This window comes from Gymnodraco acuticeps, unplaced genomic scaffold, assembly GCF_902827175.1.
Source record: "Gymnodraco acuticeps unplaced genomic scaffold, fGymAcu1.1, whole genome shotgun sequence".
NCBI lineage: Eukaryota > Metazoa > Chordata > Actinopteri > Perciformes > Bathydraconidae > Gymnodraco > Gymnodraco acuticeps.
Window position 1 is genome coordinate 39,554 of NW_022990879.1, and position 26,028 is coordinate 65,581.

Consider the following 26,028-nt stretch of genomic DNA (forward strand, 5'->3'; position numbering starts at 1 on the left):
GTGTGATTGTGTTTTAAGTCTGTAGCTTCAAATTACTTCATTAAAAATGGTATTTTTGCTAATGGGTTGTTTTGTTGCTATGTGTTTCTTTAGTACCTATTTCTTTGTATGTCAGTCGGCTCCGTTATTAGAGTCCTTCCTTTGTTGGCTGCCCGTTCAAACCCACGCCCTTTTGTTTGTTCAGGCTGCGTGCCTTCCATTTTGTTCTGCGATACAATACAACTATTTATAATTATTACCAAGTCCAACTGGTGTATGCTGCTTTCCTCTTCCCCTAGTTGGGACGTAACAAACACATATTTAGCTTTTATTGTGCGAATGTATTTACATTAAAACATTCCTTTGCCACTTATAACATTCCTTTGCCAGGTACGCACAACCAAAATAAGTGTGTGAAAGCAGAATTTGAACACTGTTTCTGTGCTCCTACAATATGTGTGTACATTGTGCTACCTGTATATCGCACTGGTCCATATTGTGATTTCAGCAACATGTCACTTAATGGTGCGCCTTAATGAGAGTCATGTAATAACAGTCTTATAGAGAAATGAAAGCACATGATTGATGGAATGAAAGAGTTTTATTGAGAAGAAAATTAAGCGAACAAGCGATACAAAAACACAGAATCAGCATAAGAACAATTTATAATGTTGAAGTATTTCAATGTCATATAGCTTTAACAGGAATATGGATTGAATGGGAAGAAAGGCAGACAGACCTGTGGTTATATAACTTCAATGTTCTCACACTTTTTGATTCACAGACGCATTACTGATGCCCTGGATCTATTTTCTCCGGCCTCGGCTCTCAGTTGTTCTGCTTCCCCGCTGATCCCTGCAACACACAGATAGGAGGAGTGTTTTTAAGTTACATTTATTCACATATTTGAATGCCTGTTTTATGAATCCAGAAGTGAACCAACCTGCAGCCTCCACAGCAGGAAGGCCACGCCGGCGCCGTAGACGCTGCTCTTCACGATGAACACAACGTACGACAGTTTGGCCGCCTGGGTCGTCTTCAAGTATTTCTCTGAAGGAACATTTAGATATTTAGAGACATGAAGAAGAGACACATGGCACTGTGGTTGATATTATACATGAGTACTAGCCTACTGCATGTGTGTCATTTACACTTTGGAGAAAAGGCTTATTTTGTTGCTATTTTTTTCACATTGAATTTCTTCCAAAGATTTCACGTTTATCTCAGGAGGATTTAAAGTGTGTACGGACTCTCTGTCCTTAGACCCTCACAGTAACAATTAAAAACTTCAACAATAAAAAACAAGTTGTTGTAAAAAGATTGCACCAAGAAATGTTGAAAGAAAGAAGATACAAAGACCCCCTCCCCCCGGCTCACTCACTCGTGCACTGATCAGTGACTTTGAATATTTCTTACATTAAATTGATCAAAAAAGATTCTCAACACAACAAATATAATGTCGATATGTTCACTTAAAGAATCCAAACCAGTCAGTGTGCTTTAGTTACAAAAGGATTTAACCTCTCGTTTATTCCTTTTGTTTGTTTGTTGATAGTTTCCTGTTTCCCCCTGATCTTGGTAACTATGTACTCTGACCTCACACACCCCCCACCCCCCCCCTCACATTGCCTTATGAGATCTTTTTGTAACGATGTGACCCCCTGATGTCCCCACCACTCTTTACGCACAAAGTGACGCCCTTGTATATTTGTGTTTCTAAAAGCACTGAATGAGCTACAGAATAGTATAGTTACCTCTGGTCATGGCTACCTGTGAACCTGAAAGGAGAACAACATGGATCAGGTTCAGGTTCTTTATTTGTACCCGTAGGTAGGTTTAGTTTGCAGATAAAAAGACAAGGGATCCATCCTGACACACTCTAAAAACAAACACAGACACATCTCTAATAAAAGTACACTCTGCTCCGTCTCAAAATATTTAAAAACATTTAAAAAGAAAAACACTAGTACAAACATGGACATTCAAAATTCATAATTAGGCCTAGATAAATAAATAAATAGGCATCTGTGTGACGCTCCTATGATTTGTTAATTTGTGCAATAGCTGCTGGGATACATCTGTTTGTATACCGCTTCGTTCTCTGTGTGATTAGACGGGACAGAGGATGTCCTTTTAATAAAAACTCATTCCTTTTAGTACTTGAATGCCTCACCTTCGACCCCCTCCACCGTGTTTTCATGGTGGCTGGTGTGTGTCCCGTTGAAGAAGCTGACGCTGCAGGTGAACTTCCGGTCCGGTGTGAACCAGTCTGAGGCCGAGACCCTCAGCCTGCTGCTGATCCTGTAGGTCTGATCCTTGTCTTCCCGCAGGGCGCTGCTGTCGGTGGCCACCCCGCTGCTGACGGCCCCCCCGCCCACCTGCCAGGACACACTGACGTGGTCCGGGTAGAATCCGCTGGCCACACACACCAGGGTCTTCTTCCTCTCACGGTCTCTCTGGTTCCTGCACTCCTTTGCTGACGGAGGGAACACTGTGACTGTCGGTGCAGAGACATCATGGCCTGGTTCTGCAGAGACAAAGTCAAAAGTAATAAAATGATGACTTTATTCCAATCCAACTTCATTTATATGGCACATTTAAAAACAACAGAGTTGACCCAAGTGCTGTACATCAATGTATACAGTATATAACAAAGCAGCATAAATACATTTAGACCAAACCGATAGGACAAGAAGAAAGGAATGTAAAAGCACGAGACAATAGAAGCATATCAGCCACAGACTGAAAACCTTCATACATGATGTCAAAACATTTTAGACAGAATATAAAACCCCATTTACTCAAGATTCAAAGGCTTCATCATCTATGCAGTAGCTTCAGTGTAGATATGACAATCTCTAAGTCCCAAGCTCCTCCAACAATGCAACATCAATATAAGACATCAAACTAATTCAAAAAGAATAGAATAGTGCGAGATTATCACCGATGTGCAATTGATCCGGATGAAGTCAACGATATACATGTCAACAAATAAATACAATAAGATAAATGTTGCAGAGAATGTTGTAAATGCATTATTAAACAAACCAGGCATAACATGTATCAGATGTAGCTAACGGGCAGGTGCTTAACAATCCAACAACTTCAAATATTAACAAGTCTCTATCGCACTAACGGTTATAAAACATGGACAGAAATCACTCAATGAAAGCTGGACATAGATAAAAAATGTTAATGCAAGAATCTAGACCAGAACATCAGGGTACAAAGAGGCACTGAACAGAAATGTCACATACAACCCGACAGGTTGCAGAAGTAAACTTTGTTTTTCTTCACGTAAATGTTGTTGTTTTTTAAAGTTATTGCAGAGATCTTACCAAGTACAGTTAGTTTAGTTCCTTCTCCAAATTCAGCAGGATATGTGTTTGAGCACAGCGCTCACTGACATGTCAAAAACTGCCAACGTCTAAAATAACACTTATTTTTCTGTTGTTTTTATAGCAAAATACGCTTTCCACTATTAATTACATATCAAGTAATCTTACCAAGTACAGTTAGTTTGGTTCCTTCTCCAAATTCAGCAGGGTAGGAGCCTGAGCACAGCGCTGACTCACATGTTAAAAACTATCAGCGGCTGAATTTACCTCCAACTTTTGATTGTTTTGGGGCTTTTGTAGGTTCTACACTAAGCAGTACATCATTATATTACATGACCCTACTTATAGACTCCATTTTCTTTCACGTTTTGATGCATGGAAGGGAAAAACTACATTAACCATCTGGTTAGTAACTGAGAAAATGTCTAAAACCCACCTTTAAAGCTAAAACATCTTCTTCTTACTTCATTTTTTCAAGAGGAAATAGATCTATCTCATTTATACATTTTCTTTTGCAGTTTTGACTCAAAGCAACACAATGCTGCTGCAGAAAATTAGCAAACAAGACATTAAAACAACCCTGAACTATACTGCTCAGATTTTAGTTGAGAAAAGCCCAGATAATAAACATGAATATGAAGGATTGTTATAATTGTTCTTACCCAGCACTGTGAGTTTGGTGCCTCTGCCAAAGTAAGCAGGGTCGTAGTTGTTCACACTGAAACAAGGCTTCAGGAAAACTGCTGCGCTGAAGCCTCGCTACTGTCTGCGCTGTTTTTACAGTTAGTTAAACCATTATGCACACATTCAAGTATAGATACTTACTTTAACTTGACATCGTTTAGTTCCTGATTGAAGTTATTTGTACAGCCTGAAAGTAAGAAACAACTTGGTGCTGACTAGTTGTTATATATCCTCTAAACCGGTGAGTTTAGTTGCCGCTCCTGACTGAACTCAGAGTTTCTCAGATGTCGCTGTGAGAGAAATAATCTGGAGCTCAGCCAGAAGATTGACTGCTGTGCTGTTTTACTGCTCAGCAAAGACAGCGTGGCACAAACTTCCACCATAACGTCTTTTCGCACTTTTTAAAAGCAGAATACTTAATTTCCTACGACCTACGTTTTAAAACATATTTTTACATTTTTCTTACTTGCTTTCTGCTAATAAAGTGATCATCCTGCTGAGAGACGTTTCTCCTGCAGCGTTTCTTACCTAAAACAGTGAGTTTAGTCCCAGCTCCGAAGTACGCCTCGAAGTATGAGCACAGAGACTTTCCACTGTCACACAAACTCTCCCTGCTGCCTCTCTGTCTCTCTCTTGCACTTAATAACTATGTCTCTCTCTGTCATGCACACATTTTATATTTTGCAATAAAGTCCAAACCTTCTGGACTTATTGTCGCTTTTTGATCACTATCTATGCTTTCTGTGGATATGTTTTGTTTAATTGATCTAGTAGTATAACACATTGGTGACTAGTCTGTTTCGAACCTTAGAGTTTCTTTGCAGTGTCAGAAACGTCTTCACAACATCATATCTTAACAGTATTTAATGATCTATTAACATAATTACATTACATTAAGAATCGATCCTGAAACAAAGCTTTGCAAAGGAAAATGGAAAATGGAAAATCTTGAACCATTCTTGACTTCCTTCACCCCAAAGAAAGCTTGTTTGCATTGAGTGCAAAGATACTGAACAAATGTAAATTAATTCAAGTAAAACTGATAAATATTTAATAAAGTTTGAACATTTTCTTACCAAGAACTGTTAGCTTAGTTCCTCCACCGAAGTAAGCCTCTGAGCTCTGAGTCACAGTGAACCTGATCAGTGTCTAAAACTGCTCCACATGCTGCGTTACTTTAAAAACATTTGTTCATAACAAATGACACTTACTTTTCAAACCACAGCCTATTTTCTTTCCAAGGAGTTTAAGAGGAACCTCTCAAAAACAATGCTATACGAATTGATATGAGTAGAGACGTTGGTTTCTCTGAAATGATGTTTTCCGTTCGTGTTTAAGATTAAGAACAAAACGATTTGAGCTACACTTTTGGACACAGTAACCTTTTCCAAATGTCATTTCTTACCTAAAACCGTTAGCTTAGTTCCTCCACCGAAGTAAGCCTTTGAAGCACCAGAGTCACAGTGAGCCTGATCCGTGTCTAAAACTGCACGACCTGCTTTTTCACCAACAACTGCAGCCTGTTTCCTTTACAATATTATTTTAGGAACCTCTCAATAACCCGTTTAGACTTTATGTTACTAGAGCAGTCGGTTTTTATGTTAATATTTAAGCTTACAAACCACAAATAGTAAGCTATAACTTAAGACAAAATATTTGTTATTAGAATTTGTGTTGATGTCTTACCTAAAACGGTTAGCTTAGTTCCTCCACCGAAGGAAGCTTCAGCACCACCAGAGTCACAGTGAACCTGATCCGTGTCTAAAACTGCACAACCTGCTTTTTGTGTCGATCATAATAACTTGCTTGTATTACTACAGCCTGCGTTGAATGCATTACAGTCATTTATTTTACCACCCTGTTAGACTTTATGTTAACTTACAAAGTCAGTTTGTTCCTTGGACGAAATAAGGCTTAACATTTCCGAACAAAAAACTTAAACGAGACTTAAGTGTTTGACATTAGTTAAAGAAAAACTCTGCTTGCTTACCCAAAACTGTTAGCTTAGTTCCTCCACCGAAGGAAGCTTCAGTAACACCAGTCACAGTGAGCCTGATCCGTGCTCAAAACTGCACAACACTTTTATTTTGAAATGTTGCTTTTAGTTACTTTCAAACGTACTTTATTGGGTTTTATTTTAAATCCTAAAACCAACATTTTCTCCACACTAGTCTGGTTGTTGAGAAAAACAGTTTTATGTTTTGTTAAAGCTGTAAAAACATCCCTGCTTTAACACGTTTCATTTCTCTAGCAGGTGAATTCATGAGAAGAAACGCAGAGCTCTTACTCACCGAGGACAGTCACTTTGGTTCCCTGTCCGAAATAGGCTTGGTAATTGGCACAGAGCTGAAGCTTGATATCAAAAAGCTCTGAGCACAACTCGGACTATAACAACCCAAATACTTTGTTCAATGCACCGCGTCATTTACAAAACGTTACATACATGAGCCATCCTTACCCAAAACTGTTAGTTTGGTTCCTTTTCCAAAGTAAGCCTCGCTTGCTGTGTCACAGTGTAGAAACGCTGAGCATCAAACTATTTCTCTATCAGGATTATCTTTGGAAAGTTTTTACTGATACTTCCGTTCATAATGGAACTTTAAAGCACTATGACATTTATCAAAACACAGTGTTAGTGAAATATTTACCTAAAACTGTGAGTCTGGTTCCTTGTCCAAAGTAAGCAGGTTGAGTGTTGCTCACAGTGTTCTCCCTTCAGGTCAATATATAGACTCTTACACAACAACAGTGTTTTCCTTCACTTTCACACCAACATTAAAACGATGTTACGTTTGTAGCATGACACTGAAGCAGGGAGAGAAGCTACTTACCTAAAACAGTGACTTTCGTTCCCTTTCCAAAGTAAGCTTCAGCTCCAGAGTCACACTGAGAGTCTCCTCGACCAAAAAGTCTCCAAAGTCTCCAGAATCAGCACGTTGAGACTCGGAGGAGGAGGAAGGCTCAGACATGCAGGACAGGATTCATAATGTCATCAAGTCCAAGGTTTCTGTCCAGACGAGAAAGAGAGGCATCCTAATGCTCCACATATAAATAATAAGATCATTTAAAAACTATTTCTTCTGCAGATTTTGTCCACATGAATTGTGTTTTACTGCCAAAGTGTGCAGTGACTTTGAACCCTTGATATCCGTCCTGCCCCCCCCCCCCCCCCCCCCCACAGGGAGCCTGCAGCAGGAACACAGGGGCTGTTAATGGAGGAGGTTTTTGTACAGCGGCTCTATAGGATTGTATCACCGTGGCCCCCTGTCCCCACGATGAAAAAGCATCAGACAAAAACCTGAAGTCTCTCTGCTTCTCTCCCCCCTCCCTCCCCCCAGCGCCTCCATATCTCAGCCTCCATCTCTCTGTGTGGTGCGAGTGTGTGTGTGTGTGTGTGTGTGTGTGTGTGTGTGTCTGTCTCTACTGCTGCTATTTCTGTGACAGCTAAGAAAAGAAGAGGGAGGAAGGAGAAGGGAGAGAGGTGTTTGTGTTCAGAGGGAGGGACGTCTCCGCTGGCACCTCTTCATCCTGCAGCGTCACTTCACTGAGACACACACACACACACACACACACACACACACACACACACACACACACACACACACACACACACACACACACACACACACACACACACACACACACACACACACACACACACACACACACACACACACACACACACACACACACACACACACACACACACAGATGTGAGGCTGTCGTCGTGGATCCTTTTTCTGCAACACAAGTCCTTAAAAAGAGCAACGTGAACAATGTCTCAGAGTGGCATGAAAGCAATTTATTCCTCACTAACAAATAATCCCCTCAAAGTTATACACACATTTTTTTATCAAGTACTTAAGTTGATTTATTTTGTGCTTATAACGTGAATCTGCAAACATGACAACTCATTTTAGGCGATTCAAATATGTCCTTCTGAATTGAGTTGTTGGTATTTGTATTTCATATTTGCTCCCTATAAAACACTTTAAGTTAAACATTGCATTACATTAAATCATGATAGTATATTTACTCTTTTAAAATGTGTGTTGTGCAAACATTGGTTATATTTGTTTTATATATTCTTAATTGTGAGATGTGATGTTGTTCTGTAGATGTCCCATACAGTATTATGTAAATATGAATTGCAGCTTATTCAGCCTTATCTCAGTGTACATGTAAAATGTTTAGTTAAAAATCAAGCAAGCCAACAATTTAGTACAGCTGAAAGTCCAATAATCAATAAGTGGATTGACAGAAAATTAATTGGAAACATTTGTAAGGTTGGAGTGACGTGAATTATTAATAATGTTGATGTTTGGACTGCTGCCTGACCAAAACACTGGTTCATAGTGATGGTCTTTTTTTCCTCTGTAGTAAATATTGACGTTGACACATCCTGACTTTTGAAAAGCTCAAGGTGATTTGTATTTGTATTCTAAGTGTAATCCCACATGAACCCTGAAGAGGTCAGTGTATGACAATCTCTTCACAACACTTTGATCCCGTCACACAGAATAAAATGAAATAAAATAACAGACACTAAAGCAGAGATTGACACAGATGAAGGTCAGTCGGACTAAAAATATTGAATAGGACCTTTACCACACTGACACCTGCTCACTTATATGAACATCTTAGCTTTGTGTGGTTTCAGGTACAGCTTGACTTTCCTTTCATGTTCTGGTCCATTTGAGATTTCCACACTTAATTACACCGCTCTTCTAATCTGGCAATGCCCCCCCCCCACACTGTTTTCAGCGGTTGAAGGTGGATACACGAAATTCCCACCGTCTGAAACACCAAAGTTATTTGCAAAATACTAAAAACTTTAGACAACTTTACCGGAAGGAATTATGACTACCGTCTCCAAGCTGCTTCAGGAGTCCATTTGTTTGTGTTGGAGGATGTTCTTCACACCAACACCGAGTTTTTCTGTCATGATTTTGGCTGCTTCGGACTCTAGGTGCACTTCTCTCTGAATCTTCACTTCACAAAGGTAAGCAACTGCTGCTTGTGCTAACAGGCATATTGTGAGTTGTGCCCTTAGCCGGCTAGCAATGTTTGGCTAAGCTAACTAATGGTTTTTGACTTACTCTGGTAGTTTAGCTAACAGTTAGTCTGACGTTGGGATAGCTTTAGTTCAACAGTGAACTTCAGGGAAGAGGCTATTTTGCTTTTTTAGGTAGGCTGCTTTTATGATGCTCCCAGAGGTAACTGCTTAGTTGACGGTAGCCCAGTGTATCTTTACTAACGTTTATTAAACTGTAATCTAAGCTAGCTAACGTTACCGTGTTGGTGTCCCTTCGTTTTGTGGAAATAACGGTTCAACGGTTCTAACACCAACTGTTGTATGACGTTTTAATATTCTACTTCTCAGGACTCTTTAAAATGTTTTATAATTTACTCCAGAAATCACAATGTCACCTCACTAAACACTTTGCAGCTTGTGCTAATATGTAATTTGTGAGTTAATGTGTTGACTTTGGGTTCTTTCATAAGCTAATTATGTTTGGCTAAGCTAACTAACGGTTACAACATTCAAATTGGTAATGCTAAGCTAACTGTTAAGAGGCTAACGTTGGGCTAGCTAACGGTGAACTTCAGACTTCCTCCTTGTCTTTGTACTAGCTGCTATTTTGTTTCTTACAGATTTAATTAGATTAACGGTTATCCTGACACCAACGGTTGCCTGAAGTTTTAATATTCTACTTCTGTCCTCTTTAGACTTTTTTTACATTTTCTGCCCTTGACATTATAAGCACAATTTCACATTACTAAGGAAATACTTAGCCGTTTGTGCCAATATGTTTATGTTGAGTTAATGTTTTGCCTTTGTGCCCTTCCTTGCATATGCTAGCTCTGTTTTGCTAAGCTAGCTAACAGTTACTACATTTGGTTGGTTTATATATACACACTGGTTTACGTTACTGGTCCCTTAGTTTAGTAGAAACGTTAATAGTTGTGGACTCATCAACATTGGTTGTCAGTTTTACTAACAGGTTATGGCTTCTTTGTTTATTGTGAGTTTATTTATTTGATTTGTGCCTTTGCATGAGCTAGCTATGTTTGGCTAAGCTAACCAACGGTCATGGCATTGTTATGGGTAACATTTCAAAGGCAAACTTTACTATAGCTAAGTTATAACTTGCTCATCTTGCTCTGTTATTTTTGCTCAGAGTTTTAAAGGTGAAAAAAGCTGTGAATGTTATCTTCTCTAGTTTACTTTACTGTTAGGTGTCCCTGAATTTATTGGAAAAATAACAATTTTTGTTCTGAGAATTTATTTGAAAATTAACTGGTTTTTTTTCTCATGTTTTTTCCAGACTCCTCACATGAACGGTTTCTGCAGTTTTTCCTGTCCTGATTCTGGGTTATTAGGACTCTTTTAAAGAGTATATATTGAGAAACTTCATGTTGGTAAAATGTCTGAAACACTTTTAATCATAAGAACATGATCATTTAAGAATTGACTGTGAGGAACAACATTATTTTGAATTTAAAATCCTGTGTCTGTGTAATGTCAGAACGGTAGTTCAGTCTGCCTTTCAGCTTTTGAACATGAGAAAAAGGGAGCAGGGTTTTAGTAAGGGAGTGGCATTAAACCACATCACTGTGTACTGGCAGCGCAGAAATACACAGCCGAGTGTGATGCACTCACACGAGGAATAATCAGGGCTCCTTTTTTGATGTCTTCTCTTGTTATCTCAAACCGCTTTTCAAACTCCTTCTCATAGATAGGGTCACTGCCAACGTTGATGCTATATCCAATCAAATTCATCAGACCTTTCTCTGTTTGTTGGTACCAGAGCATGACATACATGTTGTTATCATTATGACTGCATTTAATTTCTTCCCTGGCTTTGTCGTTGACTATTCTGGGATGAGACGGCTCAAACCTCACACCCTCAGCTTGATCTGTGGGAAATCGATTGAAAAATTAGTTCATACAGAATCCACCTAAAATAAAACCATTCTTATAAATAGCTGTTTTTTGAAGTAATTTCTTTACATGAAAGCAAGATGAGGATAAATGCTATCACAGCTGGAGACATCCTTCAGGTCTGTGCTGTAGCAGGAGAAACACTGCTGCCTCTGATGGTGTGTAGAGACACCGCCTCCTGTGAACATGCACAGATCTCGTGTTCAGGAAAGAGATGAGGGTTTTAGTAAGGGACTGGCGTTCACCACATCACTGTGTACTGGCAGCGCAGAAATACACAGCCGAGTGTGACAGGTTTGCTGAGCGTATAATCAGAGCTCCTTTCAGCGTGTCTTCTCTCGTCAGCTCAAACTCTTTTTCAAACTGACCCTCGTAGTTTTGGCCGGTTACATATCCATACCCAATGAGGGTCATAGAGAGACTGTCTTTTCTCTGCTGATACCAGAGCATTGCTGAAAGGGTAGAATCGTCATGGCTGCATGTAATCTGGACCTCAGTGCTCTCCTCCACTATCTGAGCAGGAGATGGTTGAAATCTAACAGCGCTCACCTGACCTGTGGAGAAAACAGATTTGTAAATGTCATTGACGGAAATGTTATAAAATGTTAATTATATTTAACGGCTAAATGTATGTAATTAATTACAACGTGGAGAAAATCATCTTACAGTAAAAACAGAAGAAAACAAAGATCTGCAGAGGGGAAGACATGGTCTGGCACTGGTGTGATGAAAAGCATTTCTCTGAGAAAAATAAGTCTCAGGGTGAAGAGGGAGGGAGGGGGGTTGGGTTAGTGTGAGTTTGTGGGTTGATTTATCACCACATCCCCATGATAAAAGCTGCACACCATGTGCTGTGCCTCCACCTGTTGGTTGAATCAGGACCCTGCTCTAAGGTGTTGTTGATAAAGTCTTTATATGAACAGGTTACACCGCCTGCTCCATAACACCTGATGAGAATATCACACTTCTCATTATTTAGCTACTGAGAAGTCACTGTTTGCATGCCGTAAGAGATCCGTTGTCTCCAACATAATCATGTGAAATATTATCAAACAACACATCTCTATTTTGTGTCCTGTTTTACATCTGACATCAGGTCCAGTTTCAGTCTCAAACAATAACACTATTCACCAGCTAATCCTCGTTGGCTCCTGAGAATATGAAGCTTAAGGTGCTGACAGTCTCTAAAGTGATTTCTCCACATTGGACCCCTGATGCAAGGCGACAGTCACCAAACTACACAATGAATTAAAAATGGCTGTCAGTCCAGAATAATGTACACATCTTTGTCTACATTTAATTGGTGTAAACTAGCTCTATGTAATGTCAAGTTCTATGAGAAGTCACATGATTTCAGTGGTTTGTTATCTTCTGGATCCTCCTGCAGGTTTTTGTCTGAGAGCCTCACTGTCTTTATGACTGTGTATACGTGCCGCTCCAAAATACTCTGCGCTGTGTTCAGGGTGTCCCAGCTTCAGGATGTGGAGATAAACTCTTTTCTCTCCATTTCCACTCACGTTAAAGTGGCTTTTGAACGACGACTCCACGTTAGCAGTTCCATAATACATGTAGGCGATGAGCTTCAGAGACGTGTCTCCTGCTGAGCGCTGATACCACAGAATAGTGTCGTAGCTCTGGTCCTGATGCTCCAGACTCAGCGTGGCTTCACCGTTTGGTTCCTTTATCAGTTCAGAGGGAGTCTGAAACACTTTGTCATTACTGAGGGAAACTCCTGGAAAGAGATCAAGATGCCATTAAGTTATCTGGCACTTGGAGCTGTTGCATTTACTGGAAAATCAATCTTTCACCTTGACTGGTGAACTTGTGCCTAAGTAAGACAAAATGGCTTTATTAATGTGCAATACCTTTAACCCAGAAGACGATGATGATGGAAACGATGCATTGAGATGGCTTCATGTTGAATGTGAAGAAGCAGCTCAGTCTCTCAGCTTTGTGGATCAGGAGGAGGGACAGGAAGTGATGTAGAGAAATCAGAGAATAAGTTGACACTACACTTTCTATCATTCAGTCTGCCTTTTCCTGAACTGCATGAGACCTCTCATGATCACAGGGAGATATTTTACTCTTTAACCTACTTTCAGAGTGGGGGGGGGGGGTTGGAGAAGTTTTTGTGAGGGGTAGATAGGTGTTTGATGTACTGTGCCATCCTGGCTGCACAGTAGTAGGTGGCGGTGTGTTCAAGTGCTTTTAGATTCTTTATGGAAAGCAAACCATTTTTTATTTTATCCTCACTCAAATCTCCAGCTAATTTAAACTGTTTTCTAAACCGTTGTTCCACGCTGTCGTTTGTGAACTGTGAATATCCATATCCAATGAGTTCCAGAGCCTGGTCCCCGGGGGGCTGCTGGTACCACAGCATCACTCTGTACTCAGTGTGTCCGTGAGTGCAGAAAAGCTGCACGTCTTCTCCAGCCTTTCTGCAGACAGCAGAGGGAGACTGGTGGACCTGAACTCCCAGAGAAACACCTGCAAAAAGAGAGAGAATACCTAGTTAACGCTTGAATATAAAAACAAGTTAATCCGGAGAATAATTCACATTACCTATAAGATAACAGGAAAGTAGACAACAAATCATTTTGGTTCTTTGTCACATGCAGATTTAGTTCTCAATGATGGTAATGAGAGGCGAACCCTGGCTTTATGGCTGGACTGATAATGAAAAAAAAGCTGCAGATAAATGAGGAAGTGAGGTAGAAATCACATGACAGGAACCTTGACAGCAGCTGGCTGGTGAAGGCAAGGCAAGTTTATTAAATTTCTATCCCGTGTCGTATTTTAGACTAGTGAAAGGAAATACACCAAAATATACATTTAGCTGTTCATTTTACTAACTGTATGTTATTGTTTGAATATTTATTCTTCATTTCCCAAAAGATAGCAGAAGCGAATGCCCAATTTTCCATATTTAAAATGTACTTTTCAGAAAACTAGCGATGAAAAAAAACAACATCTTTTCCCCAGACATTGCTTTTTATCTATTGGTCCAATCCCTTTTGTGAATATTTTGTGTTGGTTTATTGTTAAAAAAAAAAAGATTGCTATTCTGTAAATTGGGTTGATTGAAGAAACCATCTGACATGATTGGATGAGATTTTAGTGACGTTGGCGTAATGTGATTGGTCACCACCAGTTAATTACACCGCTCTTCTAATCTGGCAATGCCCCCCTCCCCCAATGCCCCCTCCCCCACTGTTTTCAGCGGTTGAAGGTGGATACACGAAATTCCCACCGTCTGAAACACCAAAGTTATTTGCAAAATACTAAAAACTTTAGACAACTTTACCGGAAGGAATTATGTTACTACCGTCTCCAAGCTGCTTCAGGAGTCCATTTGTTTGTGTTGGAGGATGTTCTTCACACCAACACCGAGTCATGATTTTGGCTGCTTCGGACTCTAGGTGCACTTCTCTCTGAATCTTCACTTCACAAAGGTAAGAAACTGCTGCTTGTGCTAACAGGCATATTGTGAGTTGTGCCCTTAGCCAGCTAGCAATGTTTGGCTAAGCTAACTAATGGTTATGTCTTACTCTGGTAGTTTAGCTAACAGTTAGTCTGATATTGGGATAACTTTAGTTCAACAGTGAACTTCAGTGCTCATCTTGCCTGTTATTTTTGCCCACAGGGGTTTAGAAGTGAAAAAAGCTGTAAATGTTATCTTCTCTAGTTTATTTGACTGTTAGGGGTCCCTGAATTTATTGGAAAATAGCAGTTTTTGTTCGGAGAATTATTTGGAAAATAACAGTTCTTGTTCTCCTGACATGAACGGTTTCTGCAGTTTTTCCTGTCCTGATTCTGGGTTATTGTGACTCTTTTAAAGAGTTATATTGAGAAACTTCATGTTGGTAAAATGTCTGAAAAATGTTCACTCATAAATAGGGTTGGGTACCGAGAACCGTTCCAACATTTAGATTCCAACGGCATCATTTAGAAATGTGAATTTCGGTTCAGCTTTTCGATGGCTGAGGAAATGTTTCTCGCCGCTCTCCTAGTCTACTGTATGACTGCGGCGATGCGGGAAATGTAGCGTTGGACCTACACTTCCTACAACTTAACCTGGAACCACCGATCATGAATGACGGTAGACGCTCTAAAGTGTGGATTCACTTTGTTAGGAAAGACAATGGGTGTTCCAAACCAGGGCTGCACATAACTGGTGCGCATGCGCACCTCCGCCAAAAAAAGAGCACCGGGTCATTTGAAACAAAGCGCATTTGCGTACCAACATTGAGAGAGGGAGAGAGGGAGAGAGAGAAGGGAAAATAGAGGAGAGAGGAGAGATGAGAGAGAGAGAGAAGAGAGAGAGAGAGAGAAAGATATTTGCGAGTTGCATACATGTATGAACCATGATATGAACTCAGGGTCGGCCCGTAGCGCTGGCTAGATGTTCGCCTAGGGCGCCAGATCTGTGGAGGCGCTGTGCTGGCAGTTCTGGGAGGAAAAAAAACATTTTGACCGTTGGGGCTCATTCTAATTTTCGGCCTTGATGTAACAATATTCATAATTAAGTAAATGTAACACCCTTTTCATCCCGGTTACACGTTTCATTTGCCCTGTATGATGGGCGCTGTAAGTGATGAAAATGGGGGATGTTGGCTTATCTGGCGCCCGCAGGTCACAGCCAAAATGCGAGGGAGAGAGGGAGGGTGCACCGGTACCAGCGATGTTGTTATTAGAATCTGGTGCCGTGCTAGCTGCTCTAACGGATATAAGAAGAAGATGTTTCTACAATAATGTGGAGGGAGAGTCCTCTCCAGTCAGACTGATAACTACAGCTCAGTGAGGTAAGGACTCTTAGTCTAAGTTCAAACGGTTTGGTCGCAATTTATGTAAACACATATTTTCAAGGCACTCCTTTATAATTATTGGGATACACAGATTTTAAATCATTCCAATGTATACTATAGGACAGTAACCAAAAATATCCTTTAAAACTGGAGAGATTAAAAAAAATGCATAAATAAATGTTAAGGTAAAATAAGATATGAATGAACAACACAAATAAAATAAGTTACATTAATTTGTTATTGGCTATGGTAGGTTATTGGTTATGTTCACATACTTATTTGATTACATCCACTTGTCTAAGATGACAACAGAGACTTTCGACCCAAACCCAGCTGTTGACTTGTGGATGCAAGCAGCTAATCACAGACTCAACCAGAGAGAAAGAAGTAGGCCTACATCATCAGCTACCATGTCTGACAGAGAGGAAGACAGTGAGGAGAACAGTCAGGAGGGTAGTGATGACAGCTTGTAGGATTACTGGTCGTGCTAATGTTGTCTTGTGTTCACCTCTGCATGTGTGTTCTGTGTTCACCTCTGCATGTGTGTTCTGTGTTCACCTCTACATGTGTGTTCAGTGTTCACCTCTGCATGTGTGTTCAGTGCCGTGTGTCTGGCAAATAAAGTCAAGACCCCCTCAAAAGTTACGGTTTATTTCATTTTAAGGATGAGCACCAAGCAACATCTCCAGGTGCTCCTTTGAGAACCAGGGCAAAAAAGTTATGTGCACCCCTGTTCCAAACGTATTTCCTTCAAAGGAGGGACCACGACCAATATGACAAAACACCTTCGCCTGCACGGTATACAGATCAAGGAGTGTACAGTTTTCAACCTGTTGCGCCAGTCTCCGTCCGCCTCATAACCACCGTCGTCTTCCGCTGTCGTCCCGGCTCAACCAACACTGAGCGCTTCCTCAGCGGAGCCCTCGCAATCAGGTATGTTAAGTTAACATCACTCAAAACTAAAGGATGGTTGTTTTGTTTGAGAGGCTGTGTGTAAAATGTGTGGATATTTAATACTTTTGTAGATGAAAGTTTGCGGTCGCGTAGTTGCGCGGCTACAACGGCTCAAGCTAACAAGCCCGTCCCAGCCCGTGTCAACCCATTCACCTTAGCAGCAAAGAGAAAGGTGACAGTAGAGAAACGTGAGGAGTGCCACAGAAAAGTCACTGCTTTTGTGGTGAAAAGGCTGCATCCCTTCTCAGAAGTAGAAGCACCTACATTTCGGTACGCAAAGACAATTATACTAATTTTCTAGCTGCCCAGACCTCATCCACAATAACAATATCATTTTTAATTTTGTGTTTACAGGGACATGCTTTTTACAGGAGCTGTTTGCTGATGAGAATGCTCAAAAGATTCCATGCCCATCCAGGACCAGGTAGAGAAGGAGCTGCACATGTACAAGGCTATGCCACGCATTGTTACGTCTGATGACGCTGCGGCCTGGTGGTGGAACATGAGAACAACCTAACCTTGCCTGTCGGACATGGCCTTCTCATATTTATGTGTCCTGTTTTTGTAGTTACATCTGACATCAGGTCCAGTTTCAGTCTCAAACAATAACACTATTCACCAGCTAATCCTCGTTGGCTCCTGAGAATATGAAGCTTAAGGTGCTGACAGTCTCTAAAGTGATTTCTCCACATTGGACCCCTGATGCAAGGCGACAGTCACCAAACTACCCAATGAATTAAAAATTGCTGTCAGTCCAGAATAATGTTTACACATCTTTGTCTACATTTAATTGGTGTAAACTAGCTCTATGTAATGTCAAGTTCTATGAGAAGTCACATGATTTCAGTGGTTTGTTATCTTCTGGATCGTCCAGCAGGTTTTTGTCTGAGAGCGTCAATGTCTTTATGACTGTCGTTTGTGAACTGTGAATATCCATATCCTATTTATTTATTCATTTATTTAACAGGGACAGTGCACATTAATGAACATTTCTGTAAACGTGCCAGAGTTAGCCAAGAGGCTATTTTTCATCTGTAGTCCCTGGACAGATTTTAAAAGTCAACCTAAAACACATTTAATTTTAAACAAGTAAATACAATACATTTAAAACATGCAACAATCATTACTTGGATACTTGAATAAAACTATTTAATGAGTTCCAGAGCCTTGTCCCCGGGGGGCTGCTGGTACCACAGCATCACTCTGTAGTCGGTTTGTCCGTGAGTGCAGAAAAGCTGCACGTCTTCTCCAGCCTTTCTGATGACTGCAGAGGGAGACTGGTGGACCTGAATCCCCAGAGAAACACCTGCTGTAAACAGAGGAGGACACATTAGTGGTTTTAGATGGGAAATTGATAAGTAAAGGACATCTTATTTGACTGTAAAGTAGATGTTTCCCGTGAGGAAATGGCAAAAGAGAAATGTAATGATCTTGTAGAGACTGAATGACTCTGAAGTGATGGAGGAAATGCAGTGATCGTTAGGTCATGAACAATTATCTGCTGCTATACTCTCACAGTCACATTTTAAGGAGGAAGCAGATGTGATGTAGGAAGGAGGAGTGGCTTCATGTAAGATATATTTGTCTATGTTTATCTACGTACTTCCCTCTTAAAAGACACTTAGCTTTTGACACATTTTGATCAGATATTAAATGATGTTACTGCACATTTGCCTTGTTAAATTGTAATAAACCAAACAAATACAAACACAAGTGTATTTGCTGATGATGAAATGATTGCATCAAACCAAAATACAACCACAAATGCAGGTGTGTCTGAGCAGTTTATTCCACGTCTCATGAAAGAAGATGGTTCAGAGTTTTTGTAAAGTTCAGAGGGGATTCCTGTCAGCGTGCTTCTCTCGCTGCACAGTAGTAAACTGCACCGTGCTCTGGTTTCACAGCTTTGAATATTAGAGAGGCATTCTTTGCTGCACTCCCACCCAGATCTCCAGACATGACAAAATCATCTTTAAATGGCTCCTCCATTGTGGCATCTTTAAAATACAAATACCCAATGAGTTTCAGAGCTGTGTCTCCAGGTGAGCGCTGGTACCAGAGAATCAATCTGTAGTCTGTTCTGTCGTGGCTGCAGGAGAGCTGCACTTTGTCTCCAGGAGATTTGATGAGCTCAGAGGGAGACTGACGCACATCAAGACCCAGACTAACACCTGGATAAAGAACATAAAACAAACATTGTTACAAAATCATAGATAATGAGAAACCCATGATTCAACCCATGCTGGTTATATTTGTTCACCTGCCAGACAACCGAAGAGGAGAAAGCCGATCATTATGACTTGTCAGGCTGACTATGACGAATTTTAGATATGGTCTCTGGGATCTTACATCACATCACTGAGTGTGACTCTGTCATGTGATGGAGGTCTGCAGATGCCTCCACTGACTGAGTGAGGTTTGAAGAGGAAATGGAAGTGATGAATGCAGCTGACTGGGAGGGGACTGTTGAATGTGTCATTGACAACCATAACTACTGATAAGGGTTGGATGTTTTTGTATTAAGGAGAAGGAAGCTACAGTCACTGTGCTTGGCTGGCTGCACAGAAGTAAACTGCACTGTGCTCAACTCCAGACATTCGGACTGTAAGAGAGCCATTCTTTACTCCACGCAAATCTCCAGAGATTTTTAAACGTTCTTTAAATGGCTCCTCCATTGTGACAGCTTGGTAATTCAAATACCCGATGAGTTTCAGAGCTGTGTCTCCAGGTGAGCGCTGGTACCAGAGCATCAATGTGTAGTCCGTTTTATCATGGCTGCAGGAGATTTTCACTTTGTCTCCAGGTCTTTTGATAAGAGAGGGAGACTGACGCACATCAAGACTCACACAAATGCCTAAAAAGAAAAATAAATCATCAATCAATGCAGGATCTATAGATAGTGTTATTTTTGAATGGTTACATATTTTACCAATGAGCCAGGATAAAAAGAATAATGTTGGCATCTTGTCCTCGCTGAGTGAACACACTGCGTGGCTCTGATGCTGTCGACTCTTTATCAACATCCTCCTTTCACATATTCCCTAGCTACTTTATATTTCATAGTGCTTCATGTGTTTCACAAGAGAGTATTTCTGGAGCTACAGCGCCACCTACTGGAGTGACAGAAACATTCAAATGTAATGTCAACCAGTTTGCTGACAGCAACAAAATACACAGCACTCTCCAAAAACCTTAAAATAATATATTTAAAAATGTATGTCTTACTAAAAATAAAAAATGTTTGCTTGTCTTTCCCTCTGTCCGACTGTCTTATAGTGAGCCAGCTGTCTGATATCAGTCACTCACTATGTGGCGTATTCCTTATTCATGTGGTAATTCCACATTGTGTATCCGGCTGCATTACAGGGAGTTTTTGTTGAAGACGCAGGGTTTGTGCAGCACTGTGCTTCGCTGGCAGCACAGAAATAAACGGCGCTGTCTTCAGATCGACGTGTCTTTGGAATATGAAGATGTGCCAGACTTTGCCCATTACCACTCACGTTATAAGTGCCTTTAAATTGAGCTTCCACAGCTGGATTAGTGAATCGTACATAGCCGAGTAGCACCATGTCATTTCCCCCAGCAGACTGTTTATACCACTGGATCTGATCAAAGCGTGTGCTGGAATGGCTGCACGTTATCAGGACGTCTTCTCCAAGGTGTTTGATCAGCGCCGTGGGATTCTGATGAACGCTGTTCTCTGACGGTTCTGAAACACATATTTAGTTATTTATGGTACAAATAAAGAGGAAACAATACAAGAGTATGATGGCAAAACATGACGTTGAGAGACAGAGGAGGTAGTGGAGTCACATAGCTGTCAGACTTAATTAAAACAAAAAGACAACAACCACCAGGGAGTAAAAGCAAAGGGCAAGTTCTCGAGAAACCTTTTAAACCAACAACTTTGAGATAAACGTGAATTCTGGTACCTTTTATGAGTTAATTTAACATTACCTGTTAAGCAGAACGGCAAAGCTGCTAAAAGTACAAGGAGTCTAACCATGATCCTAACGCAGATGAAAACAAAACTAAAAGGCTGACTGAACTTAGCTCTGGATGTGAAAAGGAAGTAGGAGGGGTCGACGTTATGGGCTGTCCTAAGTCTGCAGTGGATACATCAATCAACAAAGCAACGACTCTGCAACTCTATTGACATCTTTAAATCTTTTTAATTGCAGCATTTTTTGTCTTATTATCCAAACTGCTGCACACTATTTGTTATCGGCAAAATAGCATTTTGAATACAGTTTTGTAATGCTGCAGAGATGCCCAGTCTAAGTATATTCCATCAAATAATACTAATGCATAAGTTACCTCTCCCTCCAAAGTTGTCACTCAGCATTTAGCACCTCTGTTTTGGACTGACAAAACAAGGCACCTAAAGACTTCACCTTGGACTTTAAGGAATCTAAATGTTTTACTAAATGAAATAATTGGCAGTTTAATCAATAATGAGAGAAAACCTAGTGTCAGTATTGTTGGTTTCCAGTGGTATGCTGATGGTATCGTGGTGACTTCCTGCCACAGTGTGATGCAGGTGTGTCGTTCATCAGAGTGATTTCATGAGGCTGATTATCAGAGAGGGTTTTTGTCGCAGCGAGAGCGACTCTGAGTCACTGTGTCGACTAGCTGCACAGAAATACATGGCGCTGTCTTCTGGCTGTCTGAGCTTCAGCACATGGAGTTCAGACTCCACTGAGCCGTCTCCACTCACTTCGAAATGCCCTTTGAATGCATCCTCAATGGATTGGCTAGTAACATAAACATATCCAATGAGGTTGAGGTGTGAGTGGCCCGTCGGCTGCTGGTACCACAGGATCATATTGTATGAACTGATTGAATGGCTGCAGCTGATTGTTGCTGGAGTGTCAGGACTTCCTAATATCAATGATGGATCCTGCAAGACTCCCCTGCTCAGTGAAGGACCTGCATTTAAAGAGAAAAGCTTTAGGAACACAGACATGTTTACAAAAGATTAAACCTCCAGCAAAGACTTTGAATAGAACCGTACAGGAGAGCAGGAGCAGCAGCAGGGAGATGCTGAGGATGTCTCTGATCATGATGTCTTCACCCTCCTCTCTCAGACCGACTGAACACAACCAGAGTCAACTTAGAGGGGAGGAGACAGACATGTGACACGTTCACCTTCAATATATAATGTAGATGGCAATACAACTTATTAAGACCAAAAAAATCATGTACTGGTTCCCGCTTCTGGAATCTCAAGACTGCTTTTATTTTTTCAAATAATTGGTCTGAATAGGTTTTGTTGGGAATGTTCCTTCTATATCAGAGTAGCACATGATAGCAGAGGCCCTACGTAGCTGTGTACGTAGCCGGATGGAGTTATGATAGCTATGTTCCTCAGATTGGCAGATGACACAGCCCCTAGAGAGATAGACATATGACTGTCATGTGTATTGCTTACGCAGGCCTTAGCTAATCTTTACTAATGTCAGAATACTGCTTTGAACCAGTATTCTTCCATCTTGTTGACTGTAACCCCCTCCCTTGTGTAAGGGAAACTTCTGTGTAGCTATGCAGTGGGAGTCACCGACTCAGGAAGGAGACACGGTAGAGCAGTAGCTTTGATGTCAAAACACTGATGATTTATTGGAGTTTCGGAGCGTTCACATCACAAACCACAGCAGTCCCGGTGAGACTGCACGGGTGGGTTGCCACGTCAATTCTAAAGAACTCTACCTCAGACCCGTGTATTTAACTAGTTCTGAGAGCATCATCAACATGCTGCATAACAAGATAAAATCATAACACCTCAGCTGACGCCAACAGGCAGGAACAGGGAGACAGAACACTGAGAGCACAGCAGCCAAGGTTACGAGGTGCGTGTGCTCAGTCCGGACAGTTTGAACTGATCAACTGGGTCAAAGTTATGGGCCTTGGGAAATATTTCCACAACACCTTGTATATAAGCATCTGAAAGACACTGTTCTGGGAACTAGTTGTCCCACGCAGCTCTGTGTGTGATGGCTACTTCCATTCTTGCAAGGATAATAAATACATGGATCCTGATATTGAAGATCAAGCCGGTGACGAGTGATAATTTTGCTTTGAAAACGATTATTTTAATTATTTTCTGACATTTTATCAGCTCAATGATTATTTAATCTGTTAAAGAATAAAATGATACCATGAAGCAATGGATTCAGAGAGAACAGCAGAGGACAAGCGTAAAGACGTTTCTGACATAACTAATTGAAAGATATGTATAAAACCTGCAGCACAGAGCAGACAAACGGTGACGATGAGAGCTGACGTCATCAATACAAAAAGAAATGGTGTTTTACAAACCAACGATTGAAAAGAATTGATCAGAAAGGAATTCATAAATAAATAAAATGCAAAAGATAAATAATATAAATTAAATAAATGAAGATCCAAGAAATACGTCTACAATTGTCTTGAATAATCTTTGTCTCTGGCAGCGAGAGGAATCACACCAACAATGCTGATGCTTATGACGTACGTACAGTATGTCTGCAGGTGAGCTCGCTGCATCTCCTTTACAGCCATTTCTTTACTTTAAAGCTTCCTCTGAATGCTAAAGCTCTTCATTCATCTGGATCACCCACTTCAGAAAAACCTCAGCATGTCCTGCCACACCTTCCATCTTACTCTTCGCTGTTGTTGATCCATCAATATCCCTGGACATACATTTATATGTCAACATGTAAAAGTCCTGCTCTCTAGCTCAAACATTAGCTAGTAGTCAAACATAATGTAACTAAATGTTATATTAATAACTAACATTTTCCTTTTGTTCCGAGGTGCACTTCACATAACTTTGACATTAGACACGGAGGCGATGGTCTATAGATGAAATGTTTTATATTCTAAACTCAGTCGCAAAACCCAGCACAGACATTGAACTGTGAAACAGGGGAGAGGAAAAGAGTCACAAAGGCACATTAAAAACAATTTAACACAAAACACAATTGACAAGTATATGTCTATAAATGTCACTGTTCACATGATGATATCAAATAAGCTCTGAACTGAATGAAATCCTACAAACATCCGGAAACATGCTCAGCAGTATGGAGAACAATGTCTATGTATTGCCTGTGATTTCTCATTCACTTTGACAACAAGTCACTAATGACACTGCATACTAAGAACCAGTCTGCAGTGTCGAGCTCCACCTGCAGATAACTGAACTCACTGATCTCTTTTATTCATGTGACACCAACAGAGGGGTTTTTGTTCAGCCTCCTCCTGTGTGTGAGTCACTGTGTTGACTCACAGCACAGAAGTACAAGCCTTTGTCTCCTGGCTGCAGACCCTTCACTGTGAACGTCCCGCTCTCAGCGCTAGGCTTTGTGGCTGAGAACTTGTCTTTGCCGAATTCTCCAAAATCATGATTATCATTGTTCCCTGATATTGTGAACACGATTAGCTCCATAGTTTCTCCTGGCAGCTGTCTGTACCAGTACATCTGGAAGTAGCTAGCATCCTTTGTGTGGTTGCAGCTCATGGTTGCACTCTCTCCCTGTGTTCCCCACAGGATGTCAGTCTGGGTGACATCGCTTCCATCAGTTAGACCTGAGTGTCGACAAAAACAGCACCTTAATTAACTACAACACCTTAATTAGCATAACACATGGACATTATTTGATATTGATGAGTAAAGCAGCGCACAGTATTACCTGTAGTCCACAGTAAAAAGATGGACACTGTGAGGAAGCTGTGTTTAAAGATGATCACGTCCATGATGTCTGACAGGGACTGCAGAGCCTCATAAAGTATGAAGAGTTGCAGGTGGGAGTGTCCCTGCATCATGTGATCACATCCTGTGAGGTAGCACTCAGTATTTCACAAAGTAAAGGTGGTAGTATAGGAGGTACTGGGGGTCCCCCTGAAGTACATCACAGTTTGTTTACTTTAGTGCTGAACAGCTACACCACGAAGCTGATGGTCATGTGATGTAAACAATTCAGATATGGTACGAGTAGAGCTGCATTGACTAATCAACAAAACATATTTTTATGTAAACAATGTAAATGAGATGTTTCAGCCTCAAAAATCTAATCTTTAGATCACATAAAGTAAATATGTGTGGGTAATAAACTGACAACAAGACATTACTATGGACTTTAACTATTTCCTGACATTTTGAAGACTAAACAATTAATCTAGAAAATAATGGGCAGGTTAATGCATAACAAAAAGTAATTGTCGATTGAAGCCCACATTAAAACATTTGGATAGAGCTAACGTCCTTTGTGTGACTGCAGTGTTTAAAGCAAAGAGGACTGGATCACATCACTCCCACCAATACTCCTGTGAGGGTCAAACACAAAACCACATGTTCCAGAACCACCAGTGAGTCTCTGCTCTACTGTCAGAATCATCAACACATAAGCTCTGTCATGAGTCGTAACATCCAGAACCTCCAGTTTAGGGTTAGTTTAATCAGAGCAGCTGTGATCAGTGTTATAGTCCGTGTGTGATGGAGGTGTGAGGTTACAACAGAGAGATGAACAGCTGGGAGCGTCTCTGAACTGAATGATTCTGTGATTAAACTGGAGGTCCCCCTACAGGACAGCAGACACATAGAATCACTAACAGCCAAATATCTGGGGTTTTTGTTCAGCCTCGTCCTGTGTGTGTGTCACTGTGTTGACTCACAGCACAGAAGTACAAGCCTTTGTCTCCTGGCTGCAGACCCTTCACTGTGAACGTCCCGCTCTCAGCGTCAGGCTTTGTGGCTGAGAACTTGTCTTTGCCGAATTCTCCAAAATCATGATTACCTTTGTTCCCTGGTGTTGTGAACACAATTAGCTCCATAGTTTCTCCTGGCAGCTGTCTGTACCAGTACATCTGGTAGTAGCTAGTACCCTTTGTGTGTGTGCAGTTCATTGTTGCACTCTCTCCCTGTGTTTCCCACAGCATGTCAGTCTGGGTGACATCGCTTCCATCAGTTAGACCTGAGTGAAGCAAGAAAATATACTATAATAACCTTCAGTTGTTGACCCTCCTTATATCACGTCAATATCAATATAAATGATAAAAACAGCAAATACAAGAACATTAGTTGATGATAATGTATATTTACAAACCAGTCCACAGTCGATTTTATTGTAAATTACCTGTAGTCCAAAGTAAAAAGATGGACACTGTGAGGAAGCTGTGTTTAAAGATGATCACGTCCATGATGTCTGACAGGGACTGCAGAGCCTCATAAAGTATGAAGAGCTGCAGGGGGGAGTGTCTGTGTGATAACCTCCTCTGAGCTGGAGCAAAGCATTCAGTGTTTTATCAAGTGGTGTTAGGGGTCCCCCTGCAGTACATTGTAGAT

At 40.8% G+C, this 26,028-nt stretch overlaps 1 protein-coding gene, 1 long non-coding RNA gene and 5 gene segments (V, D, J or C); 1 reads left to right on the top strand and 6 right to left on the bottom strand.

Annotated features, from left to right (window-relative positions):
• Positions 1 to 561: 561 nt before the first annotated feature.
• LOC117557557 (M1-specific T cell receptor beta chain-like) lies at positions 562 to 21,806 on the bottom strand. Its single transcript, XM_034233438.1, has 8 exons — positions 21,721 to 21,806; positions 21,336 to 21,635; positions 11,876 to 11,880; positions 6,293 to 6,347; positions 2,153 to 2,506; positions 1,734 to 1,757; positions 923 to 1,029; positions 562 to 834 (listed from the first exon to the last, which is right to left on the bottom strand). Exons 1-8 carry the CDS (start codon positions 21,767 to 21,769, stop codon positions 808 to 810), a joined length of 921 nt encoding a protein of 306 aa, XP_034089329.1. The 5' UTR covers positions 21,770 to 21,806; the 3' UTR covers positions 562 to 807.
• On the bottom strand, positions 11,044 to 11,665 carry LOC117557555. The segment is given in 2 exon segments: positions 11,044 to 11,501; positions 11,614 to 11,665. Coding segments are annotated over 2 exon segments (348 nt in total).
• On the top strand, positions 16,573 to 18,419 carry LOC117557558. The gene is made up of 2 exons (XR_004570733.1): positions 16,573 to 16,976; positions 17,061 to 18,419. It is a non-coding gene; the product is annotated as an uncharacterized LOC117557558 (long non-coding RNA).
• Positions 18,394 to 19,131, bottom strand: LOC117557554. The segment is given in 2 exon segments: positions 18,394 to 18,877; positions 18,967 to 19,131. Coding segments are annotated over 2 exon segments (357 nt in total).
• Positions 19,735 to 20,749, bottom strand: LOC117557549. The segment is given in 2 exon segments: positions 19,735 to 20,415; positions 20,664 to 20,749. Coding segments are annotated over 2 exon segments (453 nt in total).
• Positions 21,807 to 23,538: 1,732 nt separating the features above from the next.
• Positions 23,539 to 24,632, bottom strand: LOC117557547. The segment is given in 2 exon segments: positions 23,539 to 24,272; positions 24,377 to 24,632. Coding segments are annotated over 2 exon segments (471 nt in total).
• A 4-nt stretch (positions 24,633 to 24,636) lies between these two features.
• LOC117557551 lies at positions 24,637 to 26,021 on the bottom strand. The segment is given in 2 exon segments: positions 24,637 to 25,657; positions 25,820 to 26,021. Coding segments are annotated over 2 exon segments (402 nt in total).
• Between the last annotated feature and the right edge of the window lie 7 nt (positions 26,022 to 26,028).

What these genes read in the sequence shown, in the direction of transcription:
- LOC117557557 (XM_034233438.1), bottom strand. Translation starts at nt 21,769, where the DNA reads ATGATCAGAGACATCCTCAGCATCTCCCTGCTGCTGCTCCTGCTCTCC. An exon ending in AACCAAAGTGACTGTCCTCG is followed by an intron (nt 2,507 to 6,292) that starts GTGAGTAAGAGC and finishes TTGTCTCTGCAG; the next exon opens with AACCAGGCCATGATGTCTCT. An exon ending in ACAGGTAGCCATGACCAGAG is followed by an intron (nt 1,030 to 1,733) that starts GTAACTATACTA and finishes ATGTTCCTTCAG; the next exon opens with AGAAATACTTGAAGACGACC.